Source organism: Diplotaxodon limnothrissa, linkage group LG9 (assembly GCF_057381915.1).
Source record: "Diplotaxodon limnothrissa isolate DT_005_m linkage group LG9, D_limnothrissa_male_GT1.1, whole genome shotgun sequence".
In the NCBI taxonomy this organism is placed as follows: domain Eukaryota; kingdom Metazoa; phylum Chordata; class Actinopteri; order Cichliformes; family Cichlidae; genus Diplotaxodon; species Diplotaxodon limnothrissa.
Genome location: NC_140604.1, coordinates 22,626,764 through 22,642,731, shown reverse-complemented (window position 1 = coordinate 22,642,731; position 15,968 = coordinate 22,626,764). Strand labels below are relative to the sequence as shown.

Sequence of the window (15,968 nt, the reverse complement as noted above, 5' to 3'; positions counted from 1 at the left end):
TTGTATTTATGCAAATAAATTGCTATTTTATAAATGTTGCTTTGGGTTTTACTTTCAAGCTGAAAAGAGAGCATTATGGAGTTGTGCAGTTAATCAAGTACACCATCTCTATAATGATGCTGTGGTAAATAGAAGTAAAGACAACCCAGGTGGGACTTGAACCCACAATCCCCAGCTCCAGAGGCTGATGCCTTATCCATTAGGCCACTGGGCCCTTTTGTTTGACAGCTTCATCACTTTTAAAACAATGCTGTATTTTTAAGGCACTTAAACTTACTGTATGCAACTTCAACTGTTTTTGTGGGAATGGAAACACATTAAATGATGTAAGAAGTAGCAGCACCATAGATTTAGCTGGTCATTAACTTAAACTTATCCAGAACTGTTGTAGACTTCACAACCACAGTTATCACACTTTAATTGCAGCTACCTTACAAGTGACCCAGGTGGGACTTGAACCCTCAAGCCCCAGCTCTGGAGGTTGATGCCTTGTCCATTAGGCCACTGGACCAGTTTGTCAGCCACTTTCATCACTTTTAAAACAGTGCTATGAAATCTATGATATATATTTTGTTTTAAAAATCCCATTAAATATAGATACGGCAAATTAAACAACATGTAATAGACAGCATAAAATACATAAAACCAAGTCTAAAAGGCTTTAAAAGAGGTGGCTACTGCCTTATCACCAAAGCCAGTTTTTTCTAGAGCTAAGGGACCTTGATGACAACACCCTCAAATGTCAAATCATCTTTTTTTGCTTTGTAGCACGGAGGGTGGAGTAGGGGGGGATCTTAAATGTAATTATAAACAGGTAGCACGTGTACGTGAGATAGCAGGATTGAGATGATGTTCACTGCTTAGTGCTAAACGAAAGTACTCATCCTTTTTTTAATAGCTGATGAAACCACAAATATACTATAGAAACTCTGGAGTATGCAGAATGAAAGTAGTACAAAATAAAAGTGACTTTTTCTGTGTGATGTTCAGAGTAACATATGGATGAATAATTATTTATATTTGATATATGTATAATACTTGAGTATTTTAAGGTGTTAATTGACTGCTTCGATTAACGGAAGAGAAGAAAGGTCTATAAAAAAAACAACACAAATACACAGTAACCTGGGGAGCCCACCCCCCGATATAGCACTGGCCAATCTTATTAGTCATATTTATATTGATGGATTATTTCAGCCAATGACAAGGGACCACAAACAAGCGTGGGCGGGTTCCTTTAGCAAGGCGTATAAAAAAAAGGGGGCTGGGTTTTACCAGTACAGTAGAGTCCGTTGTTTTGATGACAATAGATGTCTTTGCGATAGTCGACGATTTGTAGCAACCGTAACCAGATTATATATATTTTCACGACGTTAGGTAGCTCGTTGCTGCTTTTCTGATCGAGTCGCTCTGAAAAAGGCGGCTTGATCTCGCTAATAACGGTCGCTTTGTAAATTAGGTCGGAAGGGATGCCGCTGCAGACAGACTCCGACGGACGCCAAGAGTCTTTGGATGTAATCTCATCGCACTTAATCGGCAAGAGCAGCTTTTCTATAAACTTAAAAAGCCTCAGAATAACTCATTCTCGACCGAGTGTTTGTGTAAGATGCTTAAGCTCGAGTGCGAACTAAAGGCTGTTCTGTGAAGTCAGGAGCGCAATTGTCAGTAAGCTAACTTAGCTACCGTTAGCTGGTCACCCACAGAGCGCGGTTCGGTTATCTTCAGCACCCTGCTGGTCACAGAGGGGCAAGTATCTACCGAGACAGCTCACTGCTCGATTTTGGACCGTCTGTTTTCGGCCAGTGTCGAAAAATACTGCCTGGTAAGTGATTTATATGGGAACCAGGAAGACGGCTTGTCAACTAAATGTAGAGCAGAGTGGGGGAGGGGCAGCTGCTTCTGTTTTGATCTGCAAGTTGTCCTCTAGGGGCGCTGCAGCCCCCTCTCTGCTAAATAACACCATTGTTTATCTGCTTGTCGCTGATGTGTAACTCGCTGTGTAATGACTTTATAAGGCGGGCACTGTGCAGGCATGTTAACTCCAAGTTATCGTTTCCTTAAGAGACCTGTTGTGAATGCAAACTAAACAGCATGTGTATGTTTATCTTTATGGGTCTTGCAGACTACAATGAAGCTGTTGGAAAACTCCAGCTTTGAAGCTCTCAGCTCCCGGCTGTGTGTTGAAACAGGGGAGTCCCGCATACTTGGCAGGTAAGACTTTCATTTCTACTTTTTTTTTTTTCTCCCCCATTTAGAATGATCAGTGAAATGAGTAGATGCGACCAAATAATGTAGGAATTCAGAGGATATTAAAAAATGCATAAACTATAAAGTCCTCAGTATTAAAAATGCACCAGGTGGTGTAAGTGGTGTAAGTAAACATGATTTGGGTTAGGTGTGCTGGTGACTCACGGGTTAAAAAAATGGCACAGGGTCTGTTTGTGGACATGTAGGCAACATTTCAGACAGGTGACTGGTCCCTTGAGAACGTTTTGGGTATTAACTGAATTTTTTTTTTTAGGGCTTTCTGCTGCACTTGAATGCCACACAAACTTCAGTTGCAGTGCTTGTAGTTTCTGCATATTTAAGACGTGCTACCATAGCTCACCTGATTGTGATGCATGCAGAGTTTATTTCACAAGATGAGTAACAAATTCTTCTGTGCAGGTTTTACGAGGTTGCACTTCTAAAGTTGAACCAATAAACTTTGCAGGCTTGCAGTGTAAGCAAAAGTTTTCCTCATACAGGAGAGATCTACCACTGATGTCATGAAAATGAGTGGTAGATGGTGCGAGAGGTGCGGCTGGCTCACAGTTCATGTACACTCCTCATAAGCGGGGTAGTAGAGCAAACAGCCACCTGGGTGTTATGCAACATCATGGTAACTCTTTACCTCAGACGGCCTAAACTCAGAGCCTGCAGTGAAGGTTAATTTATAACTGACAGCTTGGGAAACTGTAAGATATATCGGCGTGTTGTCGATTATGCAAAGCCTCCAGCGGGGCCCGAGGATATGGTGACAGTGTGGTTACATAAAGAGCAGTGGGCTGTGTGTGGAGTTATGCAGCTCGGTCTGCTGTTCTGTCTTTCTGGGGTGTGTGGGCGGTGGTTGTGACCTCGTGACGCAGATCACGGTGTCCTCTCACAGCGCGCTGTGGTTATTTCTGAGACCGTTGTGAAGTGTTTTTTAGCAGATGTATACATGCACACATACACTACATAGTATCAGGACTGTGCTGGTGAAGCAGCTGCAAAGGCTGCTTAGTGGATTTGGAGACAGCTCATCATAGCAGACTTTAGCTGAGAATTAACTGAACAGGCTTCCAGCGCGGATTATGGTATTTTCATGCAGGCAAGAAAAATAAAATAAAACCATAGTCAATTTATTCAGAGGGTGCATAAATTACCTGAAAGAAGGCAGCTGGTGTTCTGTGTGAAGATTGTGTTTCCTACTGAAAACAGGAAAGTAAGGCAGTAAATAAGTAGGCCTGAATTGGTAATACAGTAATAATGAAATGCATATATGTCTTTACTCTTTTCTACTCTGAGCACTCAAAGTGCTCTATACAAGATGTGAAATTCACCTATTTACACACACATTAATAGAAAACACTAAATTCAAGCGCTTTCTATCTGAGGTTAGATAACATTCACACAAAGATCAACGCATCAGGATGATCTCTTTAACTGTTATACCTCTGGTCTCTACTGGCGTAATAATGGGTTTGTGTTTTTCATGAGTTTTTACTTGAATTCAGGTGAGATTCAGCTACGTTTTCAAAGTGTGCTTATTTGCTTTGAGTTGGTTTTTATTTCAGTGAACTGAAATGTTTCTTTATGCCTAGTTTTAAGTTTAGTTGTGAGTGTGTGAGTGAGACCAGGGCAGTTATTTCCACCATGAGGTCCCTATAATTAGCCTTGTCAGCCTTGGCGAGGGTCTTAGCACTCAAGTGTATCCTCCAAGTGAACAACCTTTGCTCTTGTATAACCTCTTGGTGAGAGGGTGCAAAATAAACAACTGCACAGCAGTCTGCTGCTCTGCTCTCATATATCTCAGCAGCATGTGACCTAGAAACATGAAAGAGCACGCAGGAAACGTTAGCCACGACTTGTCAGGCACTCCTGCAGATATGGCTCCGGTGAAAGGAACAGGCTGTCTTGTTGAACGTGTAATAGCTTGTAGATATTTAGAGTTAAGTTATGTGTTGATAGTTATTAATTCCCAACTATCCTAAAACAAACGTACCTACATTGCAGTTTAATGAAACGACAACAACAAAAAATGGAGTCCTTCCCATTTCAGAAAAGGTGTTTGTGTATTTGGCATTAAAGGCGGTGATCATGGAGAACACATTTGATAGAAATCAGAGTTTTCAGGTTGTTTTGGCTTTTTGATGAACAGATCCAGAACATGTTACACACAGATGAATGAAACAGATCAATAAAGCTTTCTGTCATTACACTACTGATTTTGATTTGGCTCTGGTTAAACCCTTTTTGGTTGGGTGCCAGTAATTTCTCTATGTAAAGAAAGTCTTTATCAAAGGTTTCTTGGAACAACATTTGTTTGTGTTCATTAATTTAATTTCAGGGGGGGCGGGTTAAAATGAATTTCATCAAAATGTCCTGGAGTGGCCCATCTGTTATGCAATCATGTGTTTAATCCTGCTGGGATATTAAAATAGTTTCCAGTGATTTGGCCGCACCCTCCCATCATGTTTACATCGTCCAGCTCTTAAATGTTTTTCGCCTCTTTCTGCCCCGCAGGATCGAGAGCTACTCCTGCAAGATGGCAGGAGACGATAAACACATGTTCAAGCAGTTCTGCCAGGAGGGGGAGCCGCATGTCCTGGAGGCCCTCTCCCCTCCTCAGTCCACCAGCGCCACCAGCCCTTCACAGTGAGTACTGCAGGCCAGGTTCAGCATATTTGGAAGATGAAGAAATTGAATACTTTCTTTGTTTTTTTTTGTTTTTTTTTTTTTAAAAACAGAACAAAAACCATGATGTTCATTTCTGTGCAGGCTGGGGAAAAGCAGCGAGGACGGAGAAAACCCTCTGAGCGACAAGTGTTGCAGGAAGACTCTTTTCTATCTCATCACCACGCTCAACGAGTCCTTCAGGCCGGACTATGACTTCAGCGCCGCGCGAGCTCACGAGTTCAGCCGAGAGCCCAGCCTCAACTGGGTCAGGATGCCGTTCCGAAGCGAAACTTGTTCTCTGCAATGAGAAAAAACAATTTGCTTCAAAGATTGCTTTTCTTTTTCTGTCCAGGTGGCTAACGCAGTGAACAGCAGTCTGTTCTCAGCAGTAGGAGAAGAGTTTAACTCTTTGGGACCCGAGCTGTGGAACGCTATCGACCAGGAGATCAACCTGCAGGGCTGTGACATTTACAGGTAGGTGCTGAGATCAGTTAACGCTGCAGAGCGAACCATGTGGTGTGGAATAAATCTGTTTTAAGCTTGAATATCTTTTTTTAGCTACAACCCAGATCTGGACTCGGACCCTTTTGGTGAAGAGGGGAGTCTCTGGTCCTTCAACTACTTCTTCTACAACAAGAAACTGAAGAGGATTGTATTCTTCACATGTCGCTCCGTCAGGTCAGCAGCTATAAGCCTACTGCTCACCTCTACAGACTCTTAACAACTCGCACATCGTGTTTCCCACAGATTTGTGTGTGTGCAGCCAAATCAATTATGAAATGACAACATTAGTAAGTTTCAAAACTCCTCTGTCCTTTGGACATTCTCAAGCTACACAGTCTCGTGCTGCAGCTGCCGACAGGTGGCCTTCTTGAGCTTAGTGTAGCACCAATGAACCAGGTTTCCACCTGCTTCACGTTCTGGTTGGAGCACACGCATATCAGATCTACAGAGCAACAGGATGGCTGTTTCCACTCTGCAGCACAAAACTGTAGAGTCGCAGTACATCTGACTGTTGGTCTCATCAATCAAACAGAAAAGAGGAAATAAAAGTAAAATGCAAAAATGGTTTGCCAAGCCTTCGTACAGCCAGACCAAGCCAAATTCATTATTAGGCAACAGTCAAATCCCTCCACTTGTTCCAGTTTTTTTTTTTTTTTCTTTGCCTGTCCCATTTGGTTCTTTAGCCGTCAGAATTGTTGTCTGAAGACCAACAAGGATACCCAATGGATTTATTTTGCCAAATGGATCATCGTGGCATTGCCGTATTGGTCCATTTGATCGGCCTTTGTTTTTATTATTTATTTTATTTTCAGTTGTTACAGATGGGACAGACATGAGTGAGGGATAGGAAAGGGAGAAAAGAGGAAAGAAAAGGAAAAACAGAAGGGGAGAGGGACAGTGAGAAGGGGGGGGGGGAAATCTCCTGGATCACCTGTTGAGAGAAAAAGAATAGAAAACAAGCAAAAGTAAAGTATCCCAGGTTGAATGCACACATAGTGACACAAGGGGGTCTGATCGTGATAATCTTTCTGCAGCGTCCTGAGCGGTTATGGCCGCGGCACCCTCGACAATGAGCTGGACATGGAGCTGGACGATGAAGAGGAAATGGATGGCTTCACTGAGGACAGGTGAGACTGCTTATTGAACGCTGGGTTTCCTTTACTGTAATATGTGCTGTGCAGTACTTGTTTTTTCTATAAATAAATGTCACTTAAATTATTTTTCTCTTCTCCCAGCTGCCCCAGAGCTCTGTGTGTGTAACCGCCTCAGCCAAAGAGTGTCCAGGCTTCTCCAGTGTCCATCCCCCCGCCTCTTCCTCGCCATTTATTTGCTGCCTTGTCCAAAGCCATTTTCCACCTTCAGACTAATGCATGTTTGATGCCTTCTCTTGCCGGTGGTAAACTTTGTGTTGTGGCAGGGTTTTATTTGTATTGTTTTTAGTTAAATAGTCCTGTGTCAGCATAAAACTCTTTCATTTCATTTTCCAGTATTTTGTTTTTTGTTTTCCGGGATCCTGAGCTCTGAGCCCATACAGCCACATATGGACTTCTCCACTCCTGCCACATTTCCAAAGAGACCACTTCACGGACACTTAAGAAAGAGGTCGTCTTGTTGTGGACAAGTGGCTCAAAAAGACTAAAAGCAAGTTTCTTGCAGATGATGTCACAGAGAGGAGTCCAGAAACACCAGCATAATTGAAAACTGACGAGGACAAAAACAGAGCTGGGTCCGTTTAAGACAGGACACACACACACACAAAAATCCAGCCGAGGCTGCCTGACTGACTGATAAGCTGAGAGCTCTGTTTCCTCATCTGTTGTTGCTTTTTACGTGTGACAGTGACGTTACTGTGAGAACTCTTGAAATCTAAAAATGTTGCATTTATTACTGACTGTATTCTTTAAATCTCCACGGCCAAGGAGAATTATACTCCTGGCGTCTGAGTTGCAGCTTAGAAAACATATCAGCTTTTATCAGATAGTTTCACTGTTGTCTAATTTTTTTTTTTTTTTTAATTGTCTCCAATTAATCCCTGTTCATTCCTGAATGTGTTGACAGTGTTTTTCTTTGCTCATTACCCCAGTGCAAAGACTTCATTGAAAAGTGAATGTATAGTAGAAAAAACATGCCGCAGAAAATTGTTTTTAGATGAGCTCTTCGTGTTCCTGAAAAGTACTTAGGAGTTGTGAGTCTTTTATCGACTGCCCTGTGCTTCGTTTGATCAGCAAATATATTAAAGATGTGAATAAATTGGTGTTTGTCTTTGAAACGCAGCAACCTAATGAAAGTTATTGACTCTGAAATAATTGAAAGTTTAAAACAAACCTTTATTGGAAATAAAACTGATACAGTACAGACATCACCACACAGTATATGATCAGTTCCCTTGCTTTGAGTTTAAGGTAAAAGCTGTAAACCTTGGTGCTGCAGTGTCTGGTGGCTGCACGCTTCATCCACTTCCTGTTTGTGTAAAAAGACCTTGCACCAGAACATCTCAGAGGCACTCTCAGACCAGGATGGTTTGCAGTCAAGATTCAAGCACCTCATCACTTTTTTTTTTTTTTTTGGCCACTTGCAGAACTTGTAAAAGGAATACAAGGTTTAAAAGTGACACGTGCATAGATCCATTAGCAAGTTCAAGGAATTAAAGAAGGTCAAAATCACAGGGAGACTCTCAGATTGAACTGCACGGTCCTCCAAGATGCCCAGAACAGGTTGGTTAAGGCGGAGGATCAAGTTATACCTAAACAGCCGAAATTACATTAGGACCATATTTCTGCTATTCCTCATAGCCAAGTGGTTCATGAGTAATGACTTCATATAAACGTGGCACCTCTTTGATGGTTTATTTAAGAGGACTGAGATGCCAGAAAGGCTGTCAAAAACTAAAAAGCTTATGGGCGGGGTTTGCAACATCAGTGACCGTGTGTTAATACAAAACAGGTCTATAAGCAAAATTTAAATAAAGACCATAATGCATCATTTAGGAAAAAATGTTGCAGTTTGAAATACTGTTATTAAAACTGAGCTGTGTACTGAAATAATGCTGCAGGGTTCATTTTCCAGAGGCTAGAGAAGGGAAAATTTGTAGTGCATCAACACCATTTGGCTCAACAATATACAAGTACAGGCTCAAGGTCGTTAAAAAATAGGATTTCATACTTTACCACATTTTAATACGGCACCATCAGGTTGTAGTGTGAGAAATACCAATGGTGTAGCTTATGAAACAGAAATTATACATAACAGATAAACCCCTCCCCCCAAAATAAAAGTGTTGACCATGAGAACATTATTGTACAGTAACAGCTTGGAACCATTCCTTTAACAACACTGCTTGTAATTCCTTTGTGTCCCAACATAGATGAACTTGTATGGCAAAAAAGGACAGCTGCACCATGTATGGACATCCTCGTGGGGTTTATGATACGATATAATGTAACATGATATGATGAGAAGTATGTCATGTCAATGATGATAGTCTGGTGCCGTACTCCAAAATACTTGCTCCTTAAGCTGGTCTCTGTTATTCCTGGTCTCTGTTCAGGAGAAGGACTGGCTCCATTGTGACAGCGTGCCAACACTTCTCCAAATTTGTCCTAAAATAAAAAAATAAAATAAAAAAAATAATGCTGTTCCATCCCAGCGGTGCTGAAGGTAGTCAGGCCATTAACGGCAAAGGAATGGGCTATCTGAGTCCGGCTCTGGAGGTCATCCATTCAAGGCCTTGACATAACCTGAAAAACAGGAAATCAAAGATGAGAATCAGCAGAACTTTTTCAATGCCTTCAAATGTAATGAGAACCCACGATGGACCATGTGGCCCAAAGCCACAGACTGAATAAAAGATGGGTGTAGCTGCCATGATGTCACACTCTGGTTTGTGCAGCTCTGTTATGAAACTTTGAGTTGAGAGTTTCAGCTGTTGTGACCGTTTTTGAAAGTGAATGTGACATGCAGGTTTAAATTTCTTCAGCAGGGGTTTCACTTTTCAGACCTCAAAGCTGCATCCCTCTTTTATACTGTGTACTCCTGTAGAGCACTCCTAATTTGGAAGAGTCAAAGATACCCATCTGTTTTCACAGCTTTAGACAACTTCAAGTAACTTTAAGAGAAGCCAAATTGGATACATTGCAGAGCTGTCCTTCTTCATGTTTCACAAAGCAGAAAATCGTTCATGTCAGACACTTTCACACAGCTGGAAACACCCTGTGTTGTTTTTGTGTTGGATATTTATGTTCTCACTAACTCCCCCTGTTGTCTTACTGCACTTAATGTGTGCCTGTTTTTACCCTTATACACAAACAGCAGTGGGTCATATTTATTTTTAAAGCAGAACTCTGCCACTGATGGCTGCACAAAGCCTCCTGAGGCCTCAGGGCTTAAAGTAAGCAGATGCAGTGACATCTGGTGGCTCACAAGCCTCACAGCCCTGCAGGACAACTTAACACTAATTTTACTGGATAAATGTCCTCATAAGTATGTGGTGTTGGTGTCACTATACTGGAGCACCAAAGCTTGTTGAAAAGTTGTCTGAACATAATATAGAGTTTCAGTTTGTTCCAATAAACATAAAAAACAAACAAGCAAACAAACCCCCCCCAAAAAAACAAGCAGAACAAATAAAACAGCCTAGCGATAAAAAAACAAAACAAAAATCCTGGAACAGTAGCTTTTAGGTGCCGGGTTAAATCTGTTAAAGGAGAAAACGAAGATAAAAACACTTCATCTAAGGTTTGTATGGAGAGCTGCAGTTTCTGCTTGTTTGGGCCACATCCGTCTCTCAGAAAACAATTACAGATAGAACAACAGAGACAAAAAACATCTGCATTCCCCGTTTTCTTTTATTGCTCACCGCTTTCATTTTAAAAAAACTAATAAGATCAGTTAGAAACATCTGTGTATTAATTGAGATCTGGTTTGCAGCTGGATGAGGGTGAGATATCATCATCTAACCCCTACATTAATTAAAAGTCTGCACACCCTGTCACTCTGCATTTCCTGCTTGTGAAGAATGAGCAGATCTCTCTTACCCCTCTCCCGTAAGTGCACAGCAGGACTGTATGTGCCAGGGGTGGTCTTTGATGGAGCTCAGGGTGAGGTATTTAGAGATCTCTGCTGCAGACATACAGTCCTTCATATCCTGCTTATTGGCGAATATCAACACAGCTGCTTTCCGCAGGTCCTGAGGGAGAACAATGAAAGCACAACCTTAGTCGCTGCCACTTTTTGAACCACAAACTCTAAACAATGCTGGTGGAGGAAAAGCCTGGCCATCGTCCTGCGTTATCGTCATATATGGTCATACTAGGAAGAGTGTTATGTGTTACCTCATGGGCCAGCATCCTGTAGAGCTCCTCTTTAGAGATAGCCAGCCTCTCTCGGTCTGTGCTGTCCACCACCAGAATGATGAACTGGGGGGAAAAAAAAAGTCCATGCTAAGTGACCTCTTTTCAAAAGGCACAGCAACAAAATGCAACACAGCGGGTGGGCATTTCCGAGGCTGAAACCCTCACAATGGGAAGTGGTGAGTGCTATGCAAATATCCCCTCTTGAATAAGAAAAATTGTCTCTGTATGACAAAATGCCAAAGGCATGTTAATTTGGAAGAGATGTGAGACACACCATCAAAACTAAGGCAACAACCACCAGAAGATGACACAGACCAACACATTATTCAACATGAAAGTGACTTGGAGCACAAACTGTTATGTGACCATTTGACTTTACAATCAAAATATAAATACAAGCTACTCCAGTAACTGCAGAGCTGCAGTAAAGTCTACAGCATCAGTTTAGCCACTGTTTGATACAAACACACCTGAATGTTACAGTAGTTTAACTCACCTTTCCATAATAATCAGTCACATAATTAATCTCATAGGGTTTCCTTTTTGCATCCTTAATTCCTGGAATTCACATATTTCAATTACTTTTTTAAACCTATCAATATTCACGTTATATTAATGTGAAAGTGAAAAGCAGGTTCTTAGATTTGAAGTTTTTTTTCCAAAAAAATATACTGAGTTTACTAACAAATACATTATTTCATTAACAGCTCCTAAATAATTAATTTACTAGCAGTCTGAGGTTTAAAAAAAAAAAATCAATAACTGACCGTTAATATATTCCCAATAAAAGCAGTCAATAAAAATGCTGAATACTGCCTCTTAGAATTCCCAGAAACCCCGACATGGGGTGGTTTACATTATGCCAACTCTCGCTTCTCCCACAACCTAGGAACTGCTCCGAATCAGCCATCATCATCACCTTGATCCACCTTGAGGAATGAGGGAAAGGTTGGATTCTGGAGCAGCTTAAAGCAAGGACACCCAGGTGTATAATCATGTCTTATATCAGGCGACATGATGTATTAATGCTGCACCTCCACATAAAGAACAAAGTTTGCCATCGGGGGAGGAGCTGAAGATTGACAGCTTTACTTCCTCCACGCTCACATGTCTTTTTTTGGATCTCTAACACATCACAAAGAGGATATGAGAGAGAGATGCAAGTGAATATGTGAGGAGACATTTTAGGATAATGGAATGCTCCCACAGAAAGCATAGGGAACAATGAGGAATTGAGCTTTGTATTCAAATCATGAAGCAGCCAAAATGGATATAAACCTTTAGTGAATATTGTAAAGAGCGGTCTTTAAGTTCTCATACACATCTGCCTCTGCTGTTTGTCTTTTTACTGTGGCAGCTGACCCCTTTGCTTCTCAGACCGGCTCCTTTGTGAATAGGGTGACCTTTGACTTGGGCGGCCTATGCTGCCGTCTGTGCTCCGAGCAAACACCAGCTGCTGTGCTCAGGGAGAAAACTGTGCTCGACAATACATGGCTACTGTCGAGTGTGAAAGACTCTGCAAGGTGTTTCTCACCTCTGTATTGGAGTAGTAGGTGTTCCAGGAGGATCTGAGAGACTCCTGCCCACCTATGTCCCACATTAAAAAGTGGGTGTTCTTCACCACTATTTCTTCCACATTGCTTCCGATGGTGGGAGAAGTATGGACCACCTCGTTCATTAGACTGAATAAAACAGAAATGCAAAGTGGGTTTGTGTTTTTCCAAATTTAAAAGCATTCAGGAAGGAAGGTTCAAACTGAAAAAAGTACTTACAATTGGTAGAGGATAGTGGTTTTCCCTGCATTATCTAGTCCCACAATGATCACCTTGTGCTCTGGAAAACAAAAAAAACAAAACAAAAAAAACAACTCAGAAATTAATTTGAAAGTATACAGTTTGAAACAAAAACTGGATCAAGCTCACAAAAAGCAATCACACCAAAAAATAAAAACCTCAAAAACTTACTTCCTACCTCATGTCTTCCTGACCTACTTTTCCCAAATAAACAAACAAACCTAGACCTACACTAAACTCCTCTCATTCATATAACAAGCTAGAACATAGAACAACAATGAGGGTTTGAGGCTGGTGCGAGACAGGCAAACATGGTGGGCTAAATGCAGAATTGGAGGAACATGTAGATACTAAAATATTTCCGGCCAGTGTTTTAACTTCTTGCCCTTGCGAGGCCTCCGGCTGAGAGGAAGGAAGGAAGTCTGGCCAAAGGGCATCGCAGCTCTGAGGGTTTTGATGAACTTCCTTTACAAGAAGCAACATTACACGGTTTTTCCTGCATATATTAAAAAATAAATAAATAAATAAAAATGTTGGCACCCACCAAAGAGGTTTTGGTTTGGCTTTTTTGGTTTTGTTTTTTTTTTTTACAGTTTAACTATCAACAAAAATTCAAATAGATGTCACCACACAGGGAAAAATACGCGTATGATGTCCAGAGAAAGGAAACATTTATTCCTAGAATGCACTAAAGAATTAAAATTCGGCAAAAATAACAAAGGGATTCATACACCAAGAAGAATCACTTCTTGTGTCTCCAACCACATCTCTAGTAATACAATTACATGGTGATGATGATATAGATTCAACTCCTAGTCTGAGTCCCAACAATTTCACACAAACCACACAGCAGTCTCCTTAAGTAAGTAAAACTTGACACTGGGAATAGTTTAATCCAGAATTGGGTAACAATGAAAGTAGGTATTTGCCACTCTTAGGGCCAGGCAGTAAGTAAGCAATATAACACATGCTAAAGAGCACAAAAAAATAATTCCCTATCAGATGACAAATGATGACTGGAATCAAACAGAAAATACAAATTCTATCTGTAAATATAACCACATCCTTCATTAATGATTTACACTTCCTATTCCTCATTATTAAGAAAAATAACACTCACTTACAGTAAGGGGAAAAAAAAAAACCAGAAAGTTGAAGCTGTACAGTTAATGAATACTTGACACTGCATTGGAGGACATTTGGCAAACCCACATTGAATACTTTAATACAGAGGACCAAAACTACCTAAAAATCAATAATTTGAAATTTGTTTAGATATTCTTATTACCCGAGAGCTTATTTTGGTACTTCTTTCGACATGTATACATTTCTTTACTGTTCCAAGATGCAAGTGATGAGGAAAGGAGTAAACCTTTTGTCTGTTTAATATATATTTTCTGGGTTGAATTGTATTTTTTCTCAAATTCTGTCCTCCATAGTTTAAAACCCGAAATTACACGATAATGTTGGTTATCCAGCTTGGTAACCTATCATAAACGGGAGCAAAATACTAGTTAGACTAGTTCCATTGTTTTAAGTGGACACTTGGAGCCACAACTGAATAATTATATTTACAGTAAACATCTTTCCAGAAAGTCAAGGAAAAGTTATGTAAGGGCGACGTGTCCTGGACAGTGAGCCAAAGCTGATTGACAACACTGTGAACATACCCCGGTAGGTTCTTAAGGTAATTATATCGGTTGATAAACAGATTAACAGTTACGATGTTGGGTGGCGTCATGCGGGTGGAGAGTAGTACCCTGGTTTACAAGATAAATAAAGACAGTTCAGATGGCAGTGCTTAAGTAAAAATAAATAAATAAAATAGATGTGTGGGGAGATAATTCTGCCATATGCTATTGTGGCACCTCAGCTGCCCTCTTCATGCTAACGGGCTAACAGTTCGCCTTATCCCCGGTTGAGATAAGTGAGCTGCAAAAACCGACACCCACCTTGGTTACAAAAGAAGCTCCACAGTTTGGCGAGTATGAGGCCCATTGTTAGGGATAAATGCCGATGTCCGTCCCTCTGTGGATAGAGCGACTTTCTCCACTCTGTGGTCCGCACCGTGCAGTCCGCGGCTGGCTGCTTCTAGCTAACACTAGCTCAAAGAGCTCTGGTCTACAAAACACCCCAGCGACCTTTTCAATGCAAACTCCATCTAAAACATCTAAGCCATGAAGCTAAAACCAGATCTAAAACAATAGCGGGATGAGTTATTATTGTGTAGGTGTAAGTAAAGCCTAAAGCCCCCACAAGAAGTACAAATAATCCCTGTGTGTACAGAGCAGCTGTGTAGTCCCCGTGAGTATCTACTCCTCTCTTCTTCTGCCCGTTAGCTGCCAGTTGTCCGGTGAAAAAAGCAATCCCGACTGCTCAGTTATCTTCCGGTTACGTGATGACGTTTACGCATCGTGGCATGTTTGTCTTTTAAATCTCCAGTTTCTGCTTCTTCTTCTTTTTTTTCTAGGAATGGTTCTTATCAATGAAGCCAAGCCGCTAACACTTCAGTTCCACCTTTATTTGCTTCTAAATTATATTGCCTATAACTATAAAATTCCTAAGGAAAAGGAGTTTAGCCAACATTTAAAACAAAAAGTTTTATGTTTAAATGTCATAATTTTAAATGTTTTACTATTTTGATAAAGTTTTTACTTGTTAGGTTTTTATAAATAAATTTTTATGATGGATATATTATTTTATAACTTGCTTTACTGTTTAAACACAACAAAAAAGACAAAGATTTATGCACACACACACGTACACACGCACACACACACATGCAAAACATGCAAATAAACTTTATTTTTTTATTATTTATAATTGTTTATTTATTTATTGAAAATGCTGTTTTCTTTTTGGTGGATTTATTCTTGAGCATATTCTTCGCACAATTTTTTGTTTCTTTTTATTTAGAATTTATTTAGATTTTTTTAAATATATCTATTCTGTTTAATTAAAGAGAAAAATCAATAAAAAAAATTAAAAAGAAAGACAATTTGTGTCACGTGGCCTATGATGTATGCGGAAGTACTTGCAAGAAGAATGCCAAAACAATCCGGTGGACTCCACGCTGCACAGAAGAGAGTCACGAAATACAATTAAAAGCACATTTACAATGAAATCAGACCTGGAGCGGAAAGAGAATTTAACAGTCAATGTATTAAATAAATTTTAAGAAGCGGACTTGTTGAATGTTACAGAGTCGTTTAAGTGATACGATCTTTCATATACTTGGAGAAATTGCCTGATCTAGCGATAACATTTTGGTCTGTACAACAGGTATCGCTGAATTGTTGGCCTCTTTAGGTTTCCACATTAATCCAGTGGCGGTGATAATTAAGATGTCCATCTGACACGTGTTGCTTTCCTGCTTTCCTTTCCACAGTCTGAAGCCTTG

At 40.5% G+C, this 15,968-nt stretch overlaps 2 protein-coding genes and 1 non-coding gene across 4 annotated transcripts; 1 reads left to right on the top strand and 2 right to left on the bottom strand.

Annotated features, from left to right (window-relative positions):
- Nucleotides 1-141: 141 nt before the first annotated feature.
- On the bottom strand, nucleotides 142-214 carry trnaq-cug (transfer RNA glutamine (anticodon CUG)). Its single transcript has one exon. It is a non-coding gene; the product is annotated as a tRNA-Gln (tRNA).
- A 1,079-nt stretch (nucleotides 215-1,293) lies between these two features.
- maf1b (MAF1 homolog, negative regulator of RNA polymerase III b) lies at nucleotides 1,294-7,691 on the top strand. 2 transcript variants are annotated; one of them, XM_085362864.1, is made up of 8 exons: nucleotides 1,294-1,822; nucleotides 2,123-2,211; nucleotides 4,768-4,899; nucleotides 5,023-5,185; nucleotides 5,273-5,394; nucleotides 5,479-5,598; nucleotides 6,459-6,551; nucleotides 6,660-7,691. In XM_085362864.1, exons 2-8 carry the CDS (start codon nucleotides 2,129-2,131, stop codon nucleotides 6,682-6,684), a joined length of 738 nt encoding a protein of 245 aa, XP_085218990.1. In that variant the 5' UTR covers nucleotides 1,294-1,822; nucleotides 2,123-2,128; the 3' UTR covers nucleotides 6,685-7,691. The 2 variants fall into 2 exon arrangements, with proteins under 2 accessions (XP_085218990.1, XP_085218991.1); XM_085362865.1 differs by lacking the exon at nucleotides 1,294-1,822 and adding an exon at nucleotides 1,866-2,030.
- A 103-nt stretch (nucleotides 7,692-7,794) lies between these two features.
- arl8 (ADP-ribosylation factor-like 8) lies at nucleotides 7,795-14,878 on the bottom strand. The gene is made up of 6 exons (XM_085362866.1): nucleotides 14,521-14,878; nucleotides 12,548-12,608; nucleotides 12,310-12,457; nucleotides 10,755-10,838; nucleotides 10,458-10,609; nucleotides 7,795-9,161 (listed from the first exon to the last, which is right to left on the bottom strand). Exons 1-6 carry the CDS (start codon nucleotides 14,564-14,566, stop codon nucleotides 9,113-9,115), a joined length of 540 nt encoding a protein of 179 aa, XP_085218992.1. The 5' UTR covers nucleotides 14,567-14,878; the 3' UTR covers nucleotides 7,795-9,112.
- Nucleotides 14,879-15,968: the final 1,090 nt, after the last annotated feature.

What these genes read in the sequence shown, in the direction of transcription:
- arl8 (XM_085362866.1), bottom strand. Translation starts at nt 14,566, where the DNA reads ATGGGCCTCATACTCGCCAAACTGTGGAGCTTCTTTTGTAACCAAG. An exon ending in GAGCTTCTTTTGTAACCAAG is followed by an intron (nt 12,609 to 14,520) that starts GTGGGTGTCGGT and finishes TTTGTTTTCCAG; the next exon opens with AGCACAAGGTGATCATTGTG. An exon ending in ACCACTATCCTCTACCAATT is followed by an intron (nt 12,458 to 12,547) that starts GTAAGTACTTTT and finishes TGTTTTATTCAG; the next exon opens with TCTAATGAACGAGGTGGTCC.
- maf1b (XM_085362864.1), top strand. Translation starts at nt 2,129, where the DNA reads ATGAAGCTGTTGGAAAACTCCAGCTTTGAAGCTCTCAGCTCCCGGCTG. An exon ending in AGCGCCACCAGCCCTTCACA is followed by an intron (nt 4,900 to 5,022) that starts GTGAGTACTGCA and finishes ATTTCTGTGCAG; the next exon opens with GCTGGGGAAAAGCAGCGAGG. An exon ending in GATGGCTTCACTGAGGACAG is followed by an intron (nt 6,552 to 6,659) that starts GTGAGACTGCTT and finishes CTCTTCTCCCAG; the next exon opens with CTGCCCCAGAGCTCTGTGTG.